This window comes from Capsicum annuum, chromosome 6 (assembly GCF_002878395.1).
Source record: "Capsicum annuum cultivar UCD-10X-F1 chromosome 6, UCD10Xv1.1, whole genome shotgun sequence".
NCBI classification, from domain to species: Eukaryota; Viridiplantae; Streptophyta; class Magnoliopsida; order Solanales; family Solanaceae; genus Capsicum; species Capsicum annuum.
Genome location: NC_061116.1, coordinates 208,952,116 through 208,974,944, shown reverse-complemented (window position 1 = coordinate 208,974,944; position 22,829 = coordinate 208,952,116). Strand labels below are relative to the sequence as shown.

At 32.6% G+C, this 22,829-nt stretch overlaps 2 protein-coding genes across 6 annotated transcripts; one reads left to right on the top strand and one right to left on the bottom strand.

Moving 5' to 3' along the window:
- Positions 1-1,940: 1,940 nt before the first annotated feature.
- LOC107855427 (transcription factor BIM1) lies at positions 1,941-9,516 on the bottom strand. 5 transcript variants are annotated; one of them, XM_047413865.1, is made up of 13 exons: positions 9,204-9,487; positions 8,675-9,079; positions 8,359-8,427; positions 5,018-5,368; positions 4,681-4,795; positions 4,457-4,584; positions 4,273-4,381; positions 3,881-3,950; positions 3,710-3,802; positions 3,075-3,255; positions 2,813-2,885; positions 2,485-2,614; positions 1,941-2,369 (listed from the first exon to the last, which is right to left on the bottom strand). In XM_047413865.1, exons 2-13 carry the CDS (start codon positions 8,709-8,711, stop codon positions 2,268-2,270), a joined length of 1,458 nt encoding a protein of 485 aa, XP_047269821.1. In that variant the 5' UTR covers positions 8,712-9,079; positions 9,204-9,487; the 3' UTR covers positions 1,941-2,267. The 5 variants fall into 5 exon arrangements, with proteins under 5 accessions (XP_047269821.1, XP_016555927.2, XP_047269820.1 ...); XM_016700441.2 differs by having other exon boundaries at positions 2,813-3,255; positions 8,675-8,901; positions 9,013-9,079; XM_047413864.1 differs by having other exon boundaries at positions 2,813-3,255; positions 8,675-8,898; positions 9,013-9,079.
- Positions 9,517-12,621: 3,105 nt separating this feature from the next.
- On the top strand, positions 12,622-17,805 carry LOC107855439 (angio-associated migratory cell protein). The gene is made up of 11 exons (XM_016700458.2): positions 12,622-12,893; positions 12,973-13,038; positions 13,490-13,531; positions 15,178-15,297; positions 15,423-15,568; positions 15,649-15,796; positions 15,882-15,965; positions 16,498-16,613; positions 16,738-16,796; positions 17,157-17,247; positions 17,367-17,805. The coding sequence occupies exons 1-11, from the start codon at positions 12,794-12,796 to the stop codon at positions 17,592-17,594; spliced, it is 1,200 nt and encodes a 399-aa protein (XP_016555944.2). The 5' UTR covers positions 12,622-12,793; the 3' UTR covers positions 17,595-17,805.
- Positions 17,806-22,829: the final 5,024 nt, after the last annotated feature.

Here is a 22,829-nt window from a genome sequence, read left to right as displayed (position 1 = left end):
ACGATAATTGAAGTTAAAAAGGTGTATGTGCGTATTAATTTTACTAAAGTAATTTATTGCATTTGAGATGCTGCTCGAAATTATCATACGTTAGGAATCCAAGAGAGGCAATCCCAAGAATCGATAGTAGTACAATTATTTAAGTGTTATTAGTCTTATCATTATTGTAGGATCCAAGAATATAGCAAACCTCGAGGTAGGAATCTTACTCTTCATCTAAGTAATAGTCCACCTATCCATCAATGCAACTATGAATCTAGTACTTCCTTCCTTCCATTCTAATTTTTCACATTTTGAGCTGACATATTTATTTAAAAAAATAATATAACTATTTTATCATAATACCTCAATTAAATATAATTACATTATATTTTAAAATTAATTTTGAAAAAAAAATAATTAATATTAAGAATAAAATAGAAAAAAAAATTGTATTCTCTTGATATGTTAAAAATGACAAATAAAAATAGAAATTAAATTAAAAAAATTAGTGATAAGTAAAAGTGAATGAAGAGAGTATTAGTAACTCCACAAAATGTATTGCTACAATTATTTCATTTAGAATAAGCAGAAAACGAATAGGCGGGATAGTGAAAAAACGATCCCTTATGTTTGGGTGGAGGTTAAATAGATTGTCCCTTAAATATAAGTAGTTTTGAACATTTTCATATTTAAGTTTGTCAAAGATGAATCCTTTTATATGGTCTAAATCAAATATTTAACAAATTCTAATGGCTAGATTTAAAAATTGTGTGTAGGGGGAAAAAAGGAGATTTAACATAAATTCATATTTGGAGGTGTAGCATAGATATATATTTTATGCTTAGTGTAGTTCTTGTATTTGTGGGTTTCGAGTTAAACAGAACACTGATGGTATTTTCAGTTGAATCTTTTTTCTATTCACATTTTTTTGTTAAAATAAAATTTTAGGCTCTTTTCCGTTTTCACTATTGTTATCATCTATTGGCACTTCTTTTGATCAATGGTCATGGCCCATGGGAGGAGAATTGGCAAGCAGAAACTAATGTTGGGCTTATTATAGCCTGGACTAAATAGAATTGGGCTTTCCTAAATTGGGGCCCAAAAATAAGTAAAATCTGGCAAACCGAAAAAAATTGGATGATTTACACAAATGTCCCCTTTTAAGCTACTATTTAGTTTTGGGACATATTTTAAGGAAAAAATACCATAAACATGCAACTTAACTTATCATATTTACACAAATTTTCATCTTTATGAAATAATAACAAAAATTTCAACTAATTATGTATCTTCATTGGATGTATCTGGGAGCTAATAATGTATCTCAACAGATCCAAAATAAAATAAAATATATCAAGAGCTAATTATGTATCTTTACAAGGAAAAATATATCTTCGTTGGATGTATTATTTATCTCGACAGGCCCAAAATCGAAAAAAATTATGTATTTTTACAATATATATATCTTCGTCGGATGTAGGAGCTAATTATGTATCTCGACGGACCCAAAGTCAAATTTTTCAATAATTATGTGAAATATCAAAATCTTCTCTGCTTAAGTTCCAAACTGCCAGAATTTACGTTGTTTGCCTGTTTTTTCAAAAGTTGTGAAGATACAAACCATGGAAAGTTTTTGTTCCGAACAACTATAATCTAGTGTATAATGTATGTTCACAAATTGTTTATTTTATTTAACCTTACATATAAAATATTAGATTGTTGTCTAACATGTACAATAATTTACAAAATTTTGAAGAGTGATCTAATATTTTCTCATAATTTTCAATTTTATCAAAGTAATCTTTATACCATGATTTAAAAGATTCATTGAGATATAAAAAGAGGGTCATTAACTAAGCAGATATCCCAGGACAACCCGCAAATTTATTTGAAAAGATAAAACAAAAAGAAAGAAATGATTGCACTGATCTAAACAATGATGTCCCAAACACTTCATATGAAATTGGAATGAATGGAAGCCTTATATAAAAAGTGGCTTCTCAACATGAGCACTGGAAGCCTCAATAATGATACATGATTTCTTGATAATTCACTATCAGTAATAAATATCAAACTCTAGTCAGAATAATCCTGTGCAGTTCAATAACCGAAAAGTAAATGGGGTGAAAAAGAAAAAGGATTACATTTACAGTGGTTTATGATCCGATTAGGGGAGATTTTCTATACCAAGTGTAGACATGAATATCCCCTCAGAATCAGAAGGGAAGGAAATTTTTTTTTAATTGAATCAATTGCAAAAGAATACTTGTGTGTTAAATTTGCTTCTAATTTGTTTTGAGTCGTTTGAAGGTATGGACAGATTCGTCCCTTGTGCTTGTATGAATGGACTGTGAAGTTGGTTGATTGTTTGAGGAGATGTTGTCATCCTGGACATTGTGTTAAAGTTAAGATTGTTACATCTTGGCTTCATTCGAATCTTTAGTTTCAGAATAATAGAACTAAGCAGTAGAAAATTACTGGAATAAAAAGAATTCCAAGTACCTTAAAATTTGACGCTGAAGCATTTGATCTGTCATTTGCTCTTTTCGCGAGATCAATTTGCACGGACATATTGGCTTGTAACAAATCTACTCCAGATTTCTGCAATGCTTGTTTCAATGTGTTCAACAACCTGCCAACCACCAACATAAACTCAAGTAAGTATCCACTAAAGTGAGTACATACAGCGGAAAGCACACATAGTACAATTTTTTGAAGATGATGAAAGGTTTTAATCGGAGTGCAGAATTATGTGTAGTAAGCGGATAAAACGAAGAAGAAACAATCAATGATGCACGAGCTAAACCAACACAGACCAGAGAATTTATACCTCTGAGAATAGATACTTGAGATGCTCACTGTACCACTTTCTATAGACATCTCTTGGCCTTTTAGCTTGTGATCTGTAACAGCATAATTAGTCACATTTGATCTACTTAGTGAAAATTGAGGTTGCGATTTCAATTCCAGTGTAACAGCATCAGGTGCCATTGTTGATTGTAGTGATGCTATGCTAGTATTTGCACAAAATGGAAATGTGTTTGGTTGCATACAAAGTGTTGTGCCCTTGTTTGTTAACTCAGACAGCTGACCTCTTTCTTTCACACTGGAAGTTCTTTTTGGCTCCAGTGTCTGTCCATTGACAGGCCCTGTTGCAGAGATTCCAATTTTGTTCTCGTCAAACTGTGCAGCATGTATAAGTGCGTGACTAGATGCACTGTTTGTGCCTTGAGAATGATCAATCAAACCTTGAGCCATACTATTGAACTTATTCTGCTTTCATGAAATAAGAAGAGTCACTGATTGCGTTGATGAATACACTAAGAGAATATGCATCTTATATGGATGCGATGCTATCTACAGATTGAAAGATAATATATGATGTCCTTTTGATTGTATACATTATGACTGTATATACAGTATGTAAATAGAGCTCCGCCACTTCAACCACCGTATTTCAAAGTCACATCCCATAAGGTACCTTATTTACTCCGAAAGCCACATAGATGGCGTTGCACACACACAAGCAAGGTACTATTCCAAATACAACTCTCCAATCATCTATTCTAGCATGTGCTAACTGAACAACGTATCTGCTACTTAGAATCTTAATTATTTGTCCTAACAGACCTAACTAATATGAAGATACAAGTCCGAAGACATTTCAAAACAAAATAACTAAAGACCTAAATAAAGTAGAAAACAATGAGAAAAACCAAGAATTTACCCAAGGTAATGTTGAAGGTTTATTCTCCAAGCCTTGATATGACCCCTCATATTTGTGCACTTTCTCTTGTAGGAATTGGATATATTCGATAACCTGCAAAAAGAAATTACTTATTCAGTATACAGTTTTTATGATAAACAGAGTACTCAACCATATACAAAATTCAAGTACCTCCAGCAAGAATGATGCTTTGTCTCTCTTCTGGTCACTGTGAGGGATGATCTCTCTCAGCCTCAGAAATCTGACAAAGAAGTTCCAAAGGCAATAGTTCAATTTTCATTGACAATCATGTCATTTCGAACGTTCATAAGTCCGATAACATAGTAAAAGATTGACGAGATCAAGACTAGTATGGGTTCAGCAAAGGAATTAAAATGTTCAAACTAACACATGGTATCGATACAGAGATAGTTTCTGCCTCAGATAAGAGGCTAGAAAAAACTGAATGCATAGTGTGCTAGCCGATGCATAAATACTCAGATCTCCTTCCCCCCAAAATAGTCATTACATCAAAAACTTTTCCTTTCCTTTTCTCAAAACTCAAAATTATGGTTGTAACATGCCTGTCGTTGATCTTGCTTCTTCGTCTTTGCTCTGTTGCTGAGTGCTTCGAGCGCGGAGTATTTGGCTTCTGATCACTGTTTTTTCCATCAACTTTTACTGATAAATTGCCTATACAAGTAGTTATCCTTCTGTTATAAATGACAGATTCAGATTTCTGAGGAAAGCAATTATCAGAAGGCAAACCTCTGGAAGGTGAAGGTGACTCTTTCTTAACAACAAATTCTTCTTCTTCATCATCATTATCTTCCTGTGCATTCCTAGCTGATGTTATCATATGTATGAAACTCTGGTTGTCCATAGCTGATGGTTGCCTGAATTGTAGGTTTGAAGAGTTAGAATTAAAATTATAAGCACAAAATATCAAGACAAATAAGAAGAATTCTTATCAATGGAGGCAAGTCACTGACTGAGGAGATGAGTGCGAGCTCAACGTTGCAGTGTTATGATTGTGATTTGAAGAAAATTGTGATTGTCGTTCTAATGATGTCGTAGGTTTCCCTCCTCCAATGTTTACACCTGCTTCTGCCAAGAACATAAAAAGTGTTAACTGAGCTGAAATCTTCAGGCTTCTCTCTTTGGATAATACTTATAGCGATGTCAATGAACCAAAGAGGAGATCATTTAAAGTTGTCCCTCAGAAATGATTGTTACCAGGGAACTCTTATCAGGAAGATGATTTCCCCTCACAAAATTCAACTATCAAGAAAGAGATGGAATTTGTAAAAACCAAGAGTGAAAATATACCTCTTATGACATGTCTATCTCCAGCGAGATTCTCCTTCACTGTCTTTCCGTTTTTCATGGTAGATTCATTCCATAGTGTGAAACCACTCCCAGAGTAAGAACTGCAGTTTGAGTTTCTATCGTCTCTATCAGTACTGCTAGCTTGTGTGATAGCAAATGTACTTGCTTCTGGCTTTGGAACCCTTTGCTGCAAATAAGAAATGCTATAGGTGCCAATGCCACCAGGAAGTATATGTTCTGCTGATGGAGGATTTTCTACAGCCTCTACCTCTACTTTATTTTCTTCTTTCCCAATTGTCTTCCTTGCTTGTTCTAGAGGTTGCAAGAAATCATGAGTTTTTACGTAGCCACCTGGTTAACAGCCAGAGCGAAATGAGAATCAAGTTAGGCGCTGGAAGACATAATTATATGGTAAAAACACAATGATGAAAGATAACACGTCCTTCTCCTTGTGTATGCAAATCAAAAGGGAAGTAGAAGCGGGAAAGAGCGCACAGTATTTGCCAATGTTTTCTTTTCCTACATGTTTCTTTCTAATACCACAGTATATTTCAGATGTCACAAAGACCACATAAACAACGGAAAACTAGGTGGCAAACAACATCAACCCCAACATACCCGGTGGAAACTATGCATACCTTATCCTTACCTTGTGAAGGTGAAGATGCTGTTTTTGATAGAACCTTAACTCAAATAAAGCATTTCAAAGTAGGTATGGAAAGGGAATACAATAGTGAAGAAGCATACAAATAATTGAGAAACGAACAATAACAACAACAACAAATAATACAACAACGCTCCATTACTTAAAAGAGCAGCAGTGGAAGAATTTACCTCTTATTACATGATTTTGGTTTCTCCGGTCTTCACTAAAAAAATTTCCATTTCTATTATAATATGCTCCTATTTAAATCATTAAAAATCAATATTTGAATGTATAATTAGTTGGAACCCACCAAAGCAGATGGTCCAGGTCCACGCATGTAAATATCAGCGTTAGTGTCCCGGGTGTATTAATTGCAACACTCGTGCCCGTGGGCGCCTTCTGATAATTTTCCCCGCTACATTTCATCTTAAGTTTGTGGACAAGATATATGTTACTACTATATAAATTTTAAACAACTAGTGTTATTGTAGCACTAGGGGGACAGAGCTATTGTGTTAGGGGAACTGGAGCACTCAGAGCTATTGTGTTAGGGGAACTGGAGCACTCAGGGGAGTGTCGGGATTTTAGCTATTGTAGACGTTTTAAGGTAGACGAGGTTAGACAGGCAGTCCGCAGGATGCGAAGGGGTAGGGCGACGGGGCCGGATGAGATACCGGTGGAGTTTTGGAAGTTCGTTGGAGAGGCGGGTGTAAGGTGGTTGACTGCATTGTTCAATGAAATTTTCAGGACAGCAAAGATGCCCGAGGCGTGGAGGTGGAGTACCATGATCCCCCTCTATAAGAATAAGGGGGACATTCAGTGTTGCAATAACTATAGGGGGATTAAGTTACTGAGTCACTCTATGAAGATCTGGGAGAGAGTGGTCGAGGTGAGGCTGAGACGGATAGTGTCTATCTCGGAAAACCAGTTCGGATTCATGCCCGGCCGCTCGACGACGGAGGCAATTCACCTGGTACGGCGGTTGGTGGAGCAATATAGGGAGAGGAAGAAGGATTTGCACATGGTGTTCATCGACCTAGAAAAGGCGTACGACAAAGTCCCCAGGGAGGTGCTCTGGAGATGCTTGGAGGTGAGTGGAGTACCGCAGGCATATAGCAGAGTAATTAAGGATATGTATGAGGGAGCGAAAACCCAGGTGAGGACGGCGGGAGGAGACTCAGAGCATTTCACTGTCCTGACAGGATTGCATCAGGGATCTACTCTTAGTCCCTTTTTGTTTGCGTTAGTAATGGATGTGTTGACGCGGCGTATCCAAGGGGAGGTGCCGTGGTGTATGCTTTTTGCAAACGATGTAGTCCTGATAGATGAGACGCGAGGGGGTGTGAACGACAAATTAGAGTTGTGGAGGCAAACTCTGGAGTCTAAAGGGTTCAGGCTGAGCAGAACCAAGACAGAGTATGTGGAATGTAAGTTTAATGACGTAAGGCGAGAGAATGAGGTAGTGGTGAGGCTAGAAGCGCAGGAGGTAGAGAAAAGGGATAAGTTCAAGTACCTCGGGTCCGTGATCCAGAGTAACGGTGAGATTGACGAGGATGTCTCGCACCGTATTGGGGCGGGATGGATGAAGTGGAAACTTGCATCGGGGGTGCTGTGTGATAAGAAGGTGCCGCCCAAGCTTAAAGGTAAATTCTATAGGGTGGTAGTCCGTCCGGCCTTGCTGTATGGAGCGGAGTGTTGGCCAGTTAAGAACTCCCACATCCAAAGAATGAAGGTGGCAGAAATGCGGATGTTGCGCTGGATGTGTGGACTGACCCGAAGGGATAGAGCTCAGAATGAGACTATCCGGGAGAAGGTTGGTGTGACTTCAGTGGAGTGTAAGATGCGGGAAGCACGATTGAGATGGTTCGGACACGTGAAGAGGAGGGGCATGGATGCCCCGGTCCGTAGGTGTGAGTGGCTAGCGTTGGATGGTTTTAGACGGGGTAGGGGTAGACCGAAGAAGTACTGGGGTGAGGTGATTAGGCGGGACATGGAACAGTTACAGCTTACCGAGGACATGACCCTAGATAGGAAGGTCTGGAAGACGCGAATTACGGCAGAGGATTAGGGCCTGTTCGGGTCGCTAATGTAGGGAGGTAATTGGTGGGGGTGTATTCCTGGTATGATTCCGTATTCAATGTTCTGTTCCGTGTTCCGTGTTCCATGTTTGTTACGAATCTGTGTGCTTTCCTCTGCTGTATATTCCTGCATTCCTGCCTTACTCTGTTTTATATTCCTTAGGGCTGCAGTATCTATGTTATGTCATCTGCTTCTGTGCTGTACTATGTGTTTGTTTGATATCTCGTAACTTGAGCCGGGGGTCTTTCGGAAACAGCCTTTCTACTTCATCAGAGGTAGAGGTATGGACTGCGTACATCTTACCCCCCCAGACCCCACTAAGTGGGAATACACTGGGTTTATTGTTGTGTAGTTATACTAGTCAAAAAAATGAATACAGTACTACTTTTAAATAATATAGCAGAATTGCGTAAATGTGTGAAAAAAACGAAGTTATATCTTACAAGACACATTCACAACAAACACATGCACACCAAAACAAGACACCAACTCCCAATCAAATTATATGACCGCGAAAAGAACAGAAAAAAGATAGTTATATAGACTAAGCTTCCGCTATGCACGGAAAAGACTTCTCCATCGGAAAAGAAAAATTCTTGCATGTTGGGAGATTTACCTTGCATAGGTCTTGGATCTTGTTCAATAGGTGAATACAGTGAAAGAAAATCATGCGTCGTCTTCCTCCCTGCCAAACGAAAATTATACATGGAAATCTGACTTAGCTTCAGACCAACAGCGACTTTTCCCTCGTCTATAAGATTATATTCAAAATTCAAATTTCCATCGTTCCTAGCCTTGGTGGACAGAATTAACTGATATGACAGTATCCCGTAGATTTAGTGGAGGTGCGGGAAAGCTGTCCTCGACACCACGGTTATCAAAAACAATAATAATAATAATAATTCAAATTGCCAAAGAAGCTTAACTATTACCTTCTGTTCCAAAAGTCCTGGATTGAGGTAGCTCCATCCAAATCAGAATTCTGTGTTCTGAATAAACGAAAGCACCTAAATTTCACTCTGGACAGCAGAATTCAACTGGATTTCGAAAATTTGTTGCGTAATTCAACAAATTCAAATCCAAAACACTTCTAATTCCAAACAGATCCACCTCCAACAGGGGATCCGAGGTACATTCAACAAAATTCAAAAGTTGCCTGCTGTTTCCAGAGAATAATTCAGGGAATACAACAATAAATACGCCTCAATCTCAAACTAACAAGATTAGTAATAAGAATCCTCAATATATATATTCCGTGTTTAATACTAACAAATTCAGCTGCAGGAGATTCGCCTCGGTATGAAACAGAACGCTGCAGGTCTATAATTCCACCAAATCTGCAAATCAAAATTCAACAGAATTATGCAAGGAAAAAACGCATAAAACACAAAATTCAACTGAATTATGCAAGTAGAAATGTATGGACGATCCGGAAGGGAAAAAAAGGGAGAAAAAAGATACGTTTTGGTGGTGAAGAATGCATAATTCTGCTCAATATTTCCTCAGAAATTGATCGAAAACAAAATTTTCTCAAATCCAAACACGTAATGATGAGTTGATCCAAACAGTGAATTTTTTGAAGAAACTAATGGTAGTTCCTCCTCGTCTTGATGATGAACAACACCTGCTTCAATTGCGTCTGCGTTTGCACTAAAGTTTCCGCTATGCGCGTGCCGAATATGAGAAAGGCTAAAGAAAATGGGTCTCAGAGATGAGAGGGATTCTCTTTTCTCTCTGTTTCTCTTTGGTGTGAGATGTTTTAAAGGTTTGTTGTAGTTGGCTGTTACGTGCTAACTCCGTTAGGAATTAACGTCGTTTAGGTAACGGTACGGCGTTTGATTCAGCTACAAGTGGGGGCACGGTAATTGGTGTGATGCAACTTTTTCATACTCGGACATTTCCACCTCAAATTTACTTTAGAACTTAAAGCACCTTTAAACTTATCTGTCCAATTTATTTTATTCTTTAATTTTATGATAATTATTTAACTTTTAAGTAGTAAATTAAATACAATCTTCAAAGGCATAATTCTTATTCTTATTAATAATTATATTAATACTAGACAAGCATGGCCCGTATGTTCAATATTAAAATATTTATTTATCTTTTCAATTTTGATATATTTAAATAAAAAAAAATTTATAAAATAATTGCATATGTTTTCTAGGATCCATCAAGAATCTAGCATAAGTTCAACATGTGTTATTCTAATATGTATTTAGATAATTTAAGTTATTAACTATTGTAATTTATAATATTTTTTTAATGTTTTTTTCAAATTAATATACATTACTTTTCTTGTCCAAAATTTTGTGGCATTGATCTTCAATTATATTTTAAAAATAATTTACGTTTTTAATTATTGTGATTTATAATACTTTTCTTCTATTTCAATTTCAGTGACACTAATATAATTTCAAGAGCCGACCAAATATTTTATATCTTTTAAATTTTTTAAGTTGTTCATTATTGTGATTTCTAGTATTTTTCATGTAATTTTTTTGAAATATATAACATATTAATTTTTTTTTTAGATATTTTAAGTTGTTTACAATTGTAATTTCTAATACTTTTTATGTGATTTTTGAATAATATATGTTACTCTCCTTGTCCAGAATTTTGTGTCGACAATGGCCAATTATATTTTTTAAATAATTTAAATTTTTTATCATTGTGATTTAAAATATTTTTTCTATCTCAACTTATGTGGCACAATGCTTAAATGACCATAATAATTAATTAGGGGTAATATAGTAAAATCACGACTGAAGCAGCTGAAGCAGAAATTAGTCAATTTTTTTTTATTTTTTGTTAATTATTGTTATTTACAGTACTTTTTATTTCATTTTCAAATAATATATGTTGCTTTATATATTCTTCTGTTCCGTCCCAATTTATGTGACGCTAATATAATTTTGATAGTAAATCAAATATTTTATGTTGACATATCATTTTATTATTCTTATTTTTCTAATACATAAATGACTTATAATAAGGAGTAATATAGTAAAATCATCGTTCGAAAGACGAGAATTTAATTTAAAACATTAAGAATTATTTCGCATTTTATGTCTATTTTATTTTTCATGAAATGTTATTTATTTTTTTAATATCTAGATGACTCATAATAATTAATTAAGAGTGACTGATTATGTTACTACTATAAAAAAATTAATATAATTTTATCATATCCAATAGTAATCATCTATAATTCACTGAAATAGTATATTAATTAAATACAAGATGCTATATTTGCATATGCAAAATATGGTATTATTAAAAATTATTAGATAGTGCATTATATTTATCGTTCACAATAATAAAATTTTACTATATATATTTTTTTTAACTTGATACATATTGACCCAACATAAATTCTAATAAAATATTCACTAGAAATTTATTTTATTAAATTAAATTTATTAATTTTTTACTTTAAAAATTTAAAGTTAAGTTTAAATATTAGTATTTCTATATAAGATAAAAATAATTTTAAAATTTAAATTTACTAAAATAAATAAAAAGATTAATTTTCTATATAAAAGTCAATTAAAATAATAAAATTGATTTACTTTAAATATTTAGTTGCAATTAATTAAGATGGTTTTTATTTTGTTATGATTTATGCTGCACCGATAAAATTTTGAGAGTTGAATAGAACTTTTATCTATTTTTAAAAAAGTATTTTAACTTATTAACTATTGCGATTTATAATATTTTTTTACGTAATTATCAAATAATATATTTATTCCTTGTGTCCCAATTTATGTGGCTTCAATAAAATTTTGAGAGTCAACTAAAATTTTTATATATCTTTTAAATATTTTAAGTTGTTAATTATTATGATTTGCAACACTTTTTTTTTATCTCAATTTATGTGGCATTGCTAAAATAATGAAAGTAAAAAAAATTTCTATATGTGGTAACAAATTATTGTGATTTGTGGTAACAAATTAATTTTGAACATGATAGCTAATCTTCCAATATGTAGTTATAGTTAATTAATATAAATTAATAGAATATATTAAATATTTAAATTATTATGATGAAACAATGAAATTATTATATATTGGGGCATGTTATGTAATTAGGTAGGAGTAGATGATTTTTTTTTGTAAGAGTCAATAAAATTTCTGTATGTTTTTTTAAATATTTTAAGTTATTAATTATTATGATTTATGGTAACAAATTAGTTTTGAACATAATAGACAATTAAATAAATAAATAAAATTAATTTCAATATGTAGTTATAGTTAATTAATATAAATTAATAGAATATATTAAATATTTAAACCATTATGATGAAATAATGAAATTATTATATATTGGAGATTGGTATGTAATTAAGTTGAAGTAATTGATTTTTTGGTAATTGCAAGAGGTCACCTGTTCTATATAATAGAAATGGGAAGTTAAAAGTTATATTTTTTTTTTAAATACTACACTACAAATAATAAATATACAAAAATAATAAAAAATAATTTTAAATTATTACATTATTATTTTTCTATGTAATTACAAATTTAAAAGACACATAATTTGTCCATAATTTTTTTTAAAAATGATTTAAAAACAATAAATATGCAAGAAAAAAAAATTCTACAAACAATAAATATGCAATAATAATAAAAATTAATTTTAAATTATTATAATGTTATTTTTCAGTGTATGTGTATATATTACGGACAAGTTTAAAGGGCACATAATTTGTTCTTAAAACTTTTTTAAAACAATAAATATGCAAGAATAAATTTTTTTAAAAAAAATTAATAGAGTATTATTTCTTTTACGTACGTGTATATATTAAGGACAAAGTTTAAAGGACACCTAATTTGACCTTAATTTTTTTTTAAAAATGATTTAAAAACAACAAATATGCAAGAACTAAAAAGAAATTATATTATTACAGTATTATTTTTCTATATATTAACGACAAGTTTAAAGGGCACATAATTTGGCGTTAAAATTTTTTAAAAATAAAACTTTATTTTCCATTTGTGCCCATAGATGTACCCTCGTTGAACCCCAAAATCCCAGTTGCAGCCGTAATCATGAACGGTCCGTCACCCCACCACGAAGACGTCGAACATGAAGATGATGTCTATATAGATGAAAATGATATTATTCAAGAAATCAATGTGGATGAAGAAGGTACAAATAAAAAATCCATTTTATGTACTAATAAAAAATCCTATTAAAAAAATGTTTTTTGTTTGATTTATGGTTGTAGAGCTTGTTGATGCTGATGAAGATGATGATGATGAAGATGGACAGGATGAAGGAGGAGGATTTATAGGTGACTCGGTTTGGCTCAATCACTTCCAGAAACTTCTTTTTTTTTTTTTTAAAAAAAAAGTTTTAACTTCTATTCAACTCAATTGCTTAGTTATTCAACTCAATTGCTTAGTTATTCAACTCAATTGCTTAGTTATTAAATACTAAAGGATAGTATGGGGATAAAAAGTTATAAACTCTATTGATTTGCTAAAATGGATTAAGCTAAATGAAACATTTATTTTCGATACAGGTATCAAGTAAAATGAAAATGATGGAGTAATTCTTTTACTTATATATATAGTGCAATTGCAAATTATGGGATATTTTAGTTATTGCTGTAATTCTGTGTTTGGACTTTGGGATACTTATTTCTTTGGTTTGGTGCATTTGTTTTTGGGGGTTTGGGGATTTTAGTTCAAAACTTGTTTTTAGTTAATGAGCATACTGATATTTGGGATAATGGTTTGCAGATGAAACTGACGATTCCCTTCATACATTTACAGGCCATACTGGTATTCTACTTCTTTTAGTATTCTTGTAATGTAGTAATTTGATATTTGAATAATGAACACTGCTCAGTTGATATGTTATTCTATTGCAACTTCCATTTTAGTTTTGCTGTAGTTGGAAAACTGGAGTCTGCCTGGTGTTATGTTGAGTTATTCTAGTTTTGCTGTTGTTGGAAAACTGGAGTCTGGTTGGAGTTATGTTGAGTTCACAATTGTGAACATGAATCAAGAAAGCCTGGCCATTCTATGTGGGAAACGTTGCCTTTTCAGTAGAAGATAGATGTATAATAGACACTATAGGTTCAGCTGAATCCAGTAACATTTAGTCGGACCTTTTGTATTTGTTAAGGAATCTACTGAATATGCACAAATATTAAATTTCGGACCCATTATCTCAAATGGTCAGTGAGTTCGTAGGAATTCAAAATCATAAAGGTCAAATCTTGGATCTGCCTCTCTGATCAATCACGTACAATTGTATATTGTACGGTTAGAAGTAATGTTTCTTTTAATTGATGGTGCTTGAGATAAGGGGCACAAATATCATTGGGAAGTGCATTATGGAATCTTCAATTCGTCCAAGAGGCAAGCTTGAAACAACAATAAGTGGAAAAAGAAAAGATTCAATGATGAAAAAAGAAAACAAATGAACTTGGTGGAAGAGCATGGAGTACTCCGTTTATCCTATTTTATGTGGTGAACTTTCCTTTGAATCCGTCGTAAAAAGAATGATTCTATTTTGTACTTGGAAATAATTTAATTTTTAAACTTCATATTTTTACCTTTAATGTGATGATTTATAGCAACACTAATATCTATGAGTTGTTTAGACTACAAGTTTCAGAATCCATTCTTTCTTTCTTTAACTCCTTTCTTAAACTCCCGTTAAATAAAATTACAGAAAATGGAGTAGAGGGAGAATTGTTTAAGTCACATATGGATCGTGGTGTAATAGTAAATAGTAGAAAGTAGAAAGTAGAAAGCAGTTTCCAAACCTTAATACCAAACAAGTTTCATTCGTGGAATATGAAATTGGAAAAAGGGCTATGTTAAGCTTGTCCTTTCTTGGATTGTGATTGTTCTTGGAAGACGAGATTCAACTTCTGCACAAATTAATACAAAAATTAGGATCAGTTTATAGCCAACTATATCTACATGATGTCGTTTGTTGAATTCTATAGTATGCTTTTGGAAAACGACATCTTTCATATAATAGGGAACAAAATACTTGATGAAAAGAAGAAAATGATATTATGCTAGCTAATTGCTCTAGCTGTTCATATTCTGCTGAGAACTTAATCTGGTAATATAAACAAGATTTTTGCATCAGATGGTGGTCCTCATTTTGGGATTTATTATTGGAGTTTCCCACACATCAATGTAACTATTTAGCTTATTAAAAACTTTGCATCCGATGTTGGTGATACCTACTTCACATAAGATGGTTTACCTCATTGGCACAATGATTTTAAATATGAAGGTTAATGTGCTCTTCATGGATGTTGTAGCAATTAATAGTAAGATGTAGCCATGAGTTGCTTGTTGTCAGTGCCTCCTGACTGGGTATAGACTATAACTAGTTTGTACGTTATGGTGCTTACAGTTTTTTTTAATAATTTAATCATTTCAATACCCTTTCCTCTTTGTAGGTGAACTATACACTGTTACCTGCAGCCCAACAGATGCTACTTTGGTGGTAACAGGTGGCGGAGATGATAAAGGATTTATGTGGAAGATCGGTCAAGGTGATTTTGCTTTGGAGTTGCAAGGTAATTGCCGTGACTAACACCAAGAATCCTTCTCTTATCTTTATCATCTGAATGATTCATGGTTTGGTATCACAGATGGATTTTATACTACACTTTTTAATTTAGCTCTTTGAGATATGGTGCAGGTCACACAGATTCTTTATCTAGTTTGGCGTTTAGTACTGATGGTCAGCTGCTTGCTTCTGGGAGTCTTGATGGACATATAAGATTGTGGGACATAACTTCGGGAGGTCTGAAGGACACACTTGATGGTCCTGGAGGTGGAATAGAGGTGAATCATTTTTCTCGTGTATAACAAATCCAATTTTCAGTAACAGTTTGAGATCAATTATGAACTGTGGGGTTGCTCAGTGGGTCAGGTGGCATCCAAGAGGACATGTGGTGTTGGCAGGTTCAGAGGATTCTTCTGTATGGATGTGGAATGCTGATACCAGTGCTTTCATGAACACGTTTTTAGGTCATGGTGATAGTGTAACCTGTGGTGGTTTCACTCCTGATGGTACATCCTTGTTTATCTGGTAAAATCTCTAGTGTTGTTTTCCTCTTTGTGAGTAGAACTTATGTTTCTTATATATGCTTGTCAGGTAAATTAATTTGTACTGGGTCTGATGATGCGACCCTGAGGATATGGGATCCAAAGAGTGCCCAAAGTATCCATGTGGTAAGAGGTGAGACCTCTTCTTTCTGGCTGCTAGTACCTTTTTATCTTTTGCATCGCAATTCCCAAATTAGGTGTAAAGGAAAACCATAATTTCCCCCCAACTCCCACCTCCCTCCTATTACACACCAAAAGAAAGGAGTAGAGGGGGCCTACGGCCTACGGATAGAAAGCTTTTCGGCACTTATAAAAGAAAAGGGTAGTGTCATTTCTGGCAATCGTAACAAAATGTGTTCGCATTATTTGGGGGATGTGGCTACAATATAAAATGCTAGATTTAAATTGTGTATTGAAGGACCTTAATTGGCATTGATCAATGATATAATGTCTCCCTTGTTTCATTCCTTTCATTATTCTACGTTGAGCTGGCTCTCTGTACTTCCAATTCCATGATGTCAGCACTCTTTATCAGTGGTTAGATTGGTTGTCACGAAATTGGTCTTTTATTAGAGAAACTATTTGTAGATTGATGCATGATTTGTCAGATCTGGTCTCGCTATTGTTTGTTAATTTTTGAAAAAAATGTTATTTGTTGTTGCAAGGTCATCCATATCACACGGAAGGACTGACATGCTTGACAATCAGCTCGGATTCTACTCTTGCTCTCACAGGCTCAAAGGATGGATCTGCTCACATTGTGAATATAATTACTGGAAGGGTCAGAATCCTGAATGCATGATAATCTTTGCCTTACATTTTTCACAATGGTTTTAATGTAATTGATGCTTCCAAACATTGGAAGCTGTTTTGTCTGTCACTGATTAATATTTTTTATCTGTCAGGTTGTCACTTCTCTGAGTGCTCATACAGATTCGATAGAATGTGCCAGCTTTTCATTAAGGTTTTGTCTACTTCTGACATCTTCCTATCTTTCCTTGTACTTTTACCCTTTGAATGCCTTTTGTCTGAACGGGGACGGTGGACAAGGTTGGAAAAAATTGTGCAACAATTAAACCACAAATACATGAACTGTCGTATAGCAAAATAGCTCGACGAGGAACCAAATGTCGTCAGCAAGCCTGAAGATGATTTACCGAAGAGAGTTATCTGGACATGGTCTGCTATAACATATTAGATCCTGATTGATTATTATGGATTGCCTCCCTACAATACTTAATTTTTATACCAGTAATCATTCTCTTTTTTACTACATTAACATATGGTGCTTAAAATTACTTTTATCATCTGAAATTACTTTCAGCGCTCCTTGGGCCGCAACTGGAGGCATGGATAATAAGCTTATTATCTGGGATTTGCAACAATCCTTACCTCGCTCCACATGTGAACATCCGGTATGAACTTCTGTGAACAAGCAGTTGCTTCTCTAAATACACTGTTATTTCAAGAAAGTTTTTGTAGTAAACCGCAGCTTTTTCATTGGCTTGATATTCACTGACTATACTTTGTTTAGGAGGGCGTGACATGCTTATTGTGGCTGGGGCAATGTAGATATGTAGCAACAGGTTGTGTTGACAGTAAAGTGCGGATATGGGATGGCCTTTCTGGAGAATGTACGATGACCTTTAGCGGACATGCTGATGCAATTCAGTCTCTAGCGGCATCGTCGAATGGGGAGTACCTCGTTTCTGTCTCGATAGATGGAACAGCACGAGTATTTGAGATAGCAGAGTTCAACTAAGTGACCCCCATCTTTGTGTGTTGGTGAAGAGAGTTCAAATAGTTACACTACTGCCTTGTTCTTATTTTCAGATTTGAGTAGGGGTTTTGCTATGGAAGTCTTTTTCACTTTTTTCGAAAAATTGTTTCACTTTTGTGAAATAAGTGAAAATAGTGGTGTTTGGCCATAAAAAATACTTTTGAAAAAGTGAAAACAAGTTTTACTACAATCATATACATAACTCGCTATGTATCATAGTTTAAAATAACAGCATGAATTTATTAAGTAATCTGACCATATACATAACAAATTTATTGTGTAAGAAGGCGTCTCTAACACTATACATAACTAATTTATGTATTTGGAAGATGTGGTTGTGATGATTCTCACTTTTTATCTTACTTGAAGATTCAGCGACGGGCTTTTTAGAGTTTGTATGAGCAATTTTCTTTGACTTATTAATCTTGACGGGATTGTTTCGGTGTTTTGATTTATTTTCTGTAAAATTCAGATTAGACTTCATTATGATGCTTATGTTTTGAGAATTGCGTAAAATAGATATTTATGATATGTCTGCTTCAGCTATTTCAATCGTAATTTTATTAAATTTATTATATATCTGCTTCAACTACTTTAACTGTCAAGTTAATTCAAAAAATAAAGAGTTAATTTAAATATTATTAAATATACTTTTTTTATTAAATACATGTGATGGCAGGTCACGTGATCTCAACATGCGCAATCCACATTGCATGAGTAAAAGAGTTGGCATTGACCCCACTAATTAAATAGATTTAAGAAGTTAATGATTATGATTAGTGCACAGATCTCAACCCCTGTTATCCTATCGTAAGAGTTGCCCTTACTAGTACTTACTATTAAAATGTATCAAAATAAAAACAGAATATATCCAATCAAAACCCAAATGAATCCACATAAAATCTTACGATTTGTATGTATTTATTCATTTGGTGTGGCATTAACAATGTAATATTTGATTTTAATTTGGTGATGAAGTTTAAATAATTGAACCAAAAATAGCTACACACATGATTTTCTAACTAATTACTTGAGTCTTGCATTCTTCTAATAAAAGTGATTTAAGATTGGTTTACTTCTTGTTTTAATCGTTGAGATTAGGTATATTTGAAGTTCATATGAATATAAGGGTATAATTTAATATATGAAAATAAATTATTTTCACATCTAACATAAAAAATTCACACATATAGTTTAGGTAGTAGGTAATAGCTTCATTTATTTGTACATTTTGAATCTGAAATTTGAAAATTTTGAAATTTAAAATTTTGAGTTTTTAAAGTTGTGACTATTGAAATTCCATTTGAACATGACTTTTACTTAAAGAAAAAGCTTATATTTCACGAGTGAAAGTACTAAGATTTGTCTGAATCAATTTTTAAAGACTTGAAACGCACTTTAACCTAAAAAAAAAAAATTGAACAATCTTTGGCCCTTGATTTGATAAGTTGAACCTCTCATTTAAAATTATAAAAGGCCAAACAATCTCATTTTCTTCTCCTCCACCTTTTTTTAAAAACAAAAGTTAAATCAAATTGCACCAACACCCTAGCCAAGTATCCATGGTAAAGAGGGCAAAGAAAAATCACGTGATAGCTACAATAATAATTGTCTAAGTTTTAATATTAGGCATATACTCAAATTTAACTTTGGTATTAAAATTTGTGATTTATAGTCGTTCTCCTGCAATCATACATACAAATTAAATTACTTTTCACTTAATTGTGAATGAGTTTTAAGCTCATTGAGGAGCCACCTATGTCAAAGGATGGTCAGGTGCACAACCTTTATCGATAAATTGTGTTATTATGTGTATAGGCTAAACGTTAGCTATTATGAATATGCAATTTTCTATACTCTTAACATAATAATTGAAAAAAATAAATTTATACACATTTTTTTAAATTTCTGATTCCGCCATTGTTTAAGTTAAGCGGAATAATGCGGGGGTTGCCGCACAACCACTATTTGTTTTCTCCTTCTGCTTCTTCTTGTCACCCAATCAAACAACTAGTGAATTTGTATGCATGCATGTGTATTTGACTGTACATGAAATTAAGATTGTTACTGTTCCTTGAACTTTATGTCAATAAATTTGGAAGAGAAAATTAATGAAGTAAATATTGGATGTTCGAATGAGAAAAACATCATCACATGAAAGCATAAGTGTTTGAAGTAATAAATTCTTGAAAATTAGTATCAAAAGTTTTAAATTTGCCTACATCATATTTTCTTGAGGACCAGCCTTTCCCTATCGAAATATTTTATGCATCAAATTGCCTAGTTAAATCCCTAAATGAATAAAGAGAACAAAAAAGGGAAAAAAAAACATTTTGATAGAATAAACTTTTAGTAGATATATTATATAATTTGGGAAATTTACACGCGTGATATTTACACGCATAAAGTATTCAGATCAATTTACACGCATATATGATGTGGAGTATGTCTGTAATATAAACTTTTACCATTTAATGATAAACAAGAATAACGTATAAGTAGTATTCCACACAACAATCATGTGTAACTAATGTTCTTCTTAAGATTAGTGTAAAAACTGAGTTTGAAAGAAATTATTATCTCCGACTTAAATTATATACCTATGTAGTATAAGGTATAGAATCAATTACAATAATTAAATTGTTAGTTCAAGTCAGAAAACGGGTTCATTTACTTTCAAGTTTTCACAAGCATTTTCAGAAAAATAAACCTTTTTTGTGTGTAGACATATTGAAAGGACAAAGCAGCACCAACGATAATGTAATGTATTTAATGTAATCTCACAAACTGGGGTATGAGAAAGATTGAAAATAGTATAAATTAAATAACATAAATATCAATCCTTTTGGAAGTAATTACACTCTCATCTACTTTTTTAATTACTTTACTCTCTCTCCCTATTAATATACATAACATAGCCGACATATACATAGCATTCAGTGTATATGTTGAAATTTTTGTAATATGTATAGGGAGTTGGGATTTTTTGTAAAATTAGAAACATAAATTGTGTATTTGTATAATTTTTAGTTGAAAATATGCAAATCTTACCAATATTTTAAAGGTAAAGACACAATTTTTTGAAAGACTTATCGCTCCAGAAAAAACACTCCAAGGCAATTAATATACTACATTAAAATAGTTGACACTTGTCGACTTATTAACACTCTTCTTTAGAAAATTTTTATTACTAAGAGTTATTTACGAAATTAGCCTGATCAATTATATTTTGAAAATAAAAATTTGATTATATATATTTTGTTTAGTCATTTAATGATGAGAGTGGTATTGAAAAAAAATAATAAAATTCTCTTGATTTTATATAAAAATATAATTAAATTAAAATAACTATTTTTTAAAAAAGTTAAACTATTCTGAAACGGGGAAGTATACAGTGAAAAAGGACAAAGCATTCGACATTATTAAACAAATCTTTCATTTAGCACAATTAAAGGTTAAATAAAGGATGGAATCTTAACTCTTAAAATTGAAAAAGTAAAGCATATTTAGTTCCAACAAACAAAGCAAGCATTCACATTAAGATGCACTCCTACAACCGAACAGGTTGTCTTTCATGACTCATTACACATAATTTTAAGTATTTAATTAAATAATTAAATTACTCCAAGTAGCCACTCATCCTGTATTAGCTTTATGCTTTATTTTGTTATCTTAATTCCTTTTTTGAAAAAAAAAAAAAAAAGAAGAAAAAGTATAGAAGAACATGCATGGATGGTCCACTCTTATCTTTAATTAACTTAACAAATACTTAGTAATTAGTGTAGCAAGCTTAGCTCCATGCACTCACAGGTTGTATTATGCTCCATTATATATTCTTTGCGTCTCTTTTCTCAACTCCAATTTGGACATATCTTAATTAATTAATTACAACCAATAAAAATATTGGTTTACTTGGTATATCCTTCATGATAATATAATCTTCTATTTTAATCGGTGGATCATGACGTATGGAACATGCAGTCCTCTTATATTAGCTAGGTTATAAAAAATATGTCATGCAAGAGCTAGTACTGTTGGAAATAATCCTAGTATCCTACCATAAAGATATGAAACTAGGAGATAACTATTCAAGCTCCAAGAGCTAACTTATAAGAAACGAACTGCGCATATTCATATAAGCAGATTACTGTACATTTTTCAATCAATGTAGAACTTTGACGTACTCTATTACCTACCTAATTATCAGTGCAAGGATATGAACTCATTCGTTCTAGATGAATTTCTTAACTTGTGGTCATTTAACGATTGAAATATGACTCAATTTCGGATATCTAAATAAAATATCTTACCAAATTAAAGTAGTTGGTTATATATTCAACGTTTTAATTTATGTATGTATATATTATATGCAATGGATAAGGAAGGACAAATCATGTGAATCAACAATGACTTGTTTGTCTAATATAGTACTGCACTACAAGATACATTATTACTTTACCCCCCACAAATTATGGTGAATTTAGTGGACAACATAGAGAAAGCACCACATGATAGGATTGCACAGAGTACTTAAAATTAAAACGTCTTGTTCTTTTATGCAACTTGATATAACATTGAAGGTACGATCGATAAGGTCAATAGGTCATTTCATTTAATTTGTCTGTATTCAATTTTATTTGTTCGAGATTCATCTTTATCAAAAAATATACGGACATTGAGTTTAATTAATTTTGATTTTATTTATAATACGTATCTCTTCTTTATAAATTAAACTAGCTTCTCTGCATGCATCACGCGTAAAATATATACGTACATAACATATCTAGTTTTACGGAGAGATCACGGGCTCACGTGCCCCACGAATCACAATTTACATATAAATTCGCCGGTGAATGAATAGACCAATGTGATGAAGGTTTGAGGTTTTCATAGCTAATTAATTAACTTACTTATCATAGTAAGCAATTTAATCAAGCAAATGAAATGATGATTATATGTTTACAGAATTATAACAAAACATGTACTGAAATTCAATCATTGGTTTACTTTGACAATATAATTAGTTTAAATTGTGAATTAGGTATTATTATAATGAATGAATAATAATTGCAGAGTTGGAGAAGCTTCTTTAGGTGTTTGGCTGTTGCACACATTCTCTGCTTAAGGTATCATTATAGGGATCAGTTAACAATAGTTTTTTTCTGAGCATAATTAATTAATATTAATCCTTTTTTAGAAAACACAAAGAGCGTACTT